Source organism: Pelophylax lessonae, assembly GCF_965119305.1.
Source record: "Pelophylax lessonae genome assembly, contig: HAP1_SCAFFOLD_237, whole genome shotgun sequence".
Lineage (NCBI taxonomy): Eukaryota > Metazoa > Chordata > Amphibia > Anura > Ranidae > Pelophylax > Pelophylax lessonae.
This window is the reverse complement of record NW_028120096.1, coordinates 257,721-262,024: the sequence shown is the minus strand read 5'-3', so window position 1 is coordinate 262,024 and position 4,304 is coordinate 257,721. Positions and strand designations below refer to the sequence as shown.

Here is a 4,304-nt window from a genome sequence, read left to right as displayed (position 1 = left end):
CCCGCTGTGCCCATTATGAGGGGTTCCCACCATCCCTGTGCCCATTATGAGGGGTTCCCACCATCCCTGTAGTCCTTGTCAGAAAGGGGTTCTGTAGTCCATGCTGGGGGTCTCTGCAGTCCATTTCAGAGGGGGAGGGGTCTCTGTAGTCCATGTCGGGGGAGGTGGGGGGGCTCTGTAGTTCATGTCGGGGGAGGCGGGGGCTCTGTAGTCCATGTTGGGGGAGGGGGGGGGCTCTGTAGTCCATGTTGGGGGGGGGGGCTCTGTAGTCCATGTGAGAGGGCCTCCATTGGTTGGAGAAGGTTTGTGGAACTCTGCATTGATGGGGAGGCAGAAATTCCCTTCTGATGATAAGGTTTCCGTTATCTGGCCTGGCATCGGCCCCCCGCTGTGTCGGCCATGTTGGGGTAATTAGTGTCTTTGGCTGGCTTCTGTCCTTTGACCATCCTGTGACATTTGTCCTCTCGCCCCCCCTCACTTTCACACTTCTATCTCTATGTCTTGTCTCTGCAGGGAATCGGTCCTCCCTCCCCCGGTGACAGGTCCTCTTGTTGAAGGCTCATCTACATAACAAAGGTTGGATTGGAGGGGAAGTGGTTGGGATGAGAGACCCCTTCACCTTCCACACTGACCCTTCATCTCATCAGGTCTCCAGCCTGGGGACCCTCAACACCCCGGCCCTCATCTATGATATGTCCCTGAGCTGCCAGGCCTGGCCACCCCTTGCCTTCCACAAGGATTGGGGTAACTGGAGCCCCACCACCGGCCAGGAACCCGTCTGCCCCAAGGAGCAGCCCCATGGGAGGATGGGGACCCCAACAACCAAAGGCAGGAGGAAGGGGACCAAGAAGGTCAAGAAGAAGAACTACCAACGTCATGCCAAGCCGCCATATTCCTACCTGGCCATGATCGCCCTGGTCATCCAAAAGTCACCCAACAAGATGCTGAAACTCTCCCAGGTAGGTGCCCGTCTCCCCTATAATATATATAGAGATCTATATACCCGGGTAGGTATGCTCTGTGATATATAGATATATATATACCCGGGTAGGTATGCTCTGTGATATATATACCCGGATAGGTATGCCCTGTGATTTATTTATTTATTTATATATATATATATACTGTATATACCCGGATAGGTGTGCTCTGTGATATACTGGGATAGGTGTGCCCCATGATATACCCAGATAGGTATGCCCTGTGATTTATATATATATACCTGGGTAGGAATGCTCTGTGCTGTGTATAGGCAAACATGGCCAAAAGTTTTGAGAAAGACACAAATATGGATTTTCGGAAGGTCGGCTGCCTCGGTGTTCGTAGATCTTTGTGTCGGATCTTCCTATGGGATATGGAAGGATAATTCCGAGCGTTCCAGAAGTGTGAGAGGCTTTTACTGACAATGAGTCCATATTTGCAGAGGTGACCCTTCTTTTTCCTGACCTCTGCAATTCCCCCCGAAATACTGTCCCTCAACTTCTGGGCCATTCTTCCATAATCAGTGCTTGGAGTTTGTCAGAATTTGTGGGGTTTTTTGGTCACCTGACTGTTGAGGATTGACCACAAGTTTTCAATGGGATTCGGGTCTGGGGAGTTTCCTGGCCATGGACCCAACATTTCCATGTTAGTTCTAACTTCTGCCTTATGGGAAGGCGCTCCATCATGCTGGAAATTGTTCCTCACCAAACTCTTCTTGGATGGTTGGGAGAAGTTTCTCTCGGAGGATATTTTTGTACCATTCTTTATTCATGGCAGATGGTGAGTGAGCCCCACCATTGGCTGAGAACCCCCCCCCCCCCCCACATGAATGGTCTCAGGATGCATGACACCGGACTGATAGCACACATCTTTTCTTCTCTGGATGCCTCAAACAATGGGAAAGAGGATTCCTCAGAGAAAATGACTCCCCCAGTCCTCAGCAGTCCAATCCCTGGACCTTCTGCAGAATATCAGTCTGTCCCCGATGTTTTCCTGCAGAGAAGCGGTTTCTTTGCTGACCTTCCTGACCCCAGGCCACCCTCCAAAAGTCTCCTCACTGTGCATGCCAACACACTCACACCTGTCTGCTGCCGTTCCTGAGCAAGCTCTGCACTGGTGGTGCCCCCGTCCCCCCACCTCTGCACTGGAGGTGCCCCCGTCCCCCCACCTCTGCACTGGTGGTGCCCCCGTCCCCCCACCTCTGCACTGGTGGTGCCCCCGTCCCCCCACCTCTGCACTGGTGGTGCCCCCGTCCCCCCACCTCTGCACTGGAGGTGCCCCCGTCCCCCCACCTCTGCACTGGTGGTGCCCCCGTCCCCCCACCTCTGCACTGGTGGTGCCCCCGTCCCCCCACCTCTGCACTGGAGGTGCCCCCGTCCCCCCACCTCTGCACTGGTGGTGCCCCCGTCCCCCCACCTCTGCACTGGTGGTGCCCCCGTCCCCCCACCTCTGCACTGGAGGTGCCCCCGTCCCCCCACCTCTGCACTGGTGGTGCCCCCGTCCCCCCACCTCTGCACTGGTGGTGCCCCCGTCCCCCCACCTCTGCACTGGTGGTGCCCCCGTCCCCCCACCTCTGCACTGGAGGTGCCCCCGTCCCCCCACCTCTGCACTGGTGGTGCCCCCGTCCCCCCACCTCTGCACTGGTGGTGCCCCCGTCCCCCCACCTCTGCACTGGTGGTGCCCCCGTCCCCCCACCTCTGCACTAGTGGTGCCCCGACCCCGCAGCTGAATCAGCTGTAGGGGACAATCCTGGCGCTTGCAGGACTCTCTTAGGCACCCTGAAGCCTTCTTCATGTACGGAGTGGAAATTTATTTTTATGGGATGAAGTTCATTTTTATAGCAAAGAGGGACTTCATTCATCTGATCGCTCTTCATAACATTCTGCAGTATATCCAAATTCCATCATAAAAACTGAGGCAGCCGACTTTGTGACAATTCATATTTGTGTCATTCTCAAAACTATTGGCCACGGATGTAGGTATGGGTCACCTGGGCTGTGTGTGTGTGTGTGTGTGTGTGGGTATGGGTCACCTGGGCTGTGTGTGTGTGTGTGTGTGTGTGTGTGTGTAGGTATGGGGTCACCTGGGCTGTGTGTGTGTGTGTGTAGGTATGGGGTCACCTGGGCTGTGTGTGTGTGTGTGGGTATGGGTCACCTGGGCTGTGTGTGTGGGTATGGGGTCACCTGGGCTGTGTGTGTAGGTATGGGGTCACCTGGGCTGTGTGTTTGTGTGTGTGTGTGTGTGTGTAGGTATGGGGTCACCTGGGCTGTGTGTGTGTGTGTAGGTATGGGTCACCTGGGCTGTGTGTGTGTGTGTGTGGGTATGGGTCACCTGGGCTGTGTGTGTGGGTATGGGTCACCTGGGCTGTGTGTGTGTGTGTGTGTGTGTGTGTGTGTGTAGGTATGGGGTCACCTGGGCTGTGTGTGTAGGTATGGGGTCACCTGGGCTGTGTGTGTGTGTGTAGGTATGGGGTCACCTGGGCTGTGTGTGTAGGTATGGGGTCACCTGGGCTGTGTGTGTGTGTGTGGGTATGGGTCACCTGGGCTGTGTGTGTGTGTGTGTGTGTGTGTGTGTGTGTGTGTGTGTGTAGGTATGGGGTCACCTGGGCTGTGTGTGTGTGTGTGTAGGTATGGGTCACCTGAGCTGTGTGTGTGGGTATGGGTCACCTGGGCTGTGTGTGTGTGTGGGTATGGGTCACCTGGGCTGTGTGTGTGGGTATGGGTCACCTGGGCTGTGTGTGTGTGTGTGTGTGTGTGTGTGTGTAGGTATGGGGTCACCTGGGCTGTGTGTGTAGGTATGGGGTCACCTGGGCTGTGTGTGTGTGTGTAGGTATGGGGTCACCTGGGCTGTGTGTGTAGGTATGGGGTCACCTGGGGTGTGTGTGTGTGTGTGTGTGTGTGTGTGTGTGGGTATGGGTCACCTGGGCTGTGTGTGTGTGTGTGTGTGTGTGTGTAGGTATGGGGTCACCTGGGCTGTGTGTGTGTGTGTGTAGGTATGGGTCACCTGAGCTGTGTGTGTGGGTATGGGTCACCTGCGCTGTGTGTGTGTGTGTAGGTATGGGGTCACCTGGGCAGTGTGTGTGTGTGTGTGTGGGTATGGGTCACCTGGGCTGTGTGTGTGTGTGTAGGTATGGGGTCACCTGGGCTGTGTGTGTAGGTATGGGGTCACCTGGGCTGTGTGTGTGTGTGTGTGTGTGTGTGTGTGGGTATGGGTCACCTGGGCTGTGTGTGTGTGTGTGTGGGTATGGGTCACCTGGGCTGTGTGTGTGGGTATGGGTCACCTGGGCTGTGTGTGTGTGTGTGTGTGTGTAGGTATGGGGTCAC

General features: G+C 55.8%; 1 protein-coding gene across 1 annotated transcript in view; it reads left to right on the top strand.

Moving 5' to 3' along the window:
- Positions 1-806: 806 nt before the first annotated feature.
- LOC309548624 (forkhead box protein H1-like) overlaps positions 807-4,304 on the top strand; it is a gene marked incomplete at both ends in the record, with an annotated part of 19,237 nt that continues 15,739 nt past the window's right edge. Inside the window, one exon of the mRNA XM_082276544.1 lies at positions 807-959. Within this exon, the coding sequence (XP_082132670.1) occupies positions 807-959 (153 nt within the window). The remainder of the gene's footprint in view (positions 960-4,304) is intronic.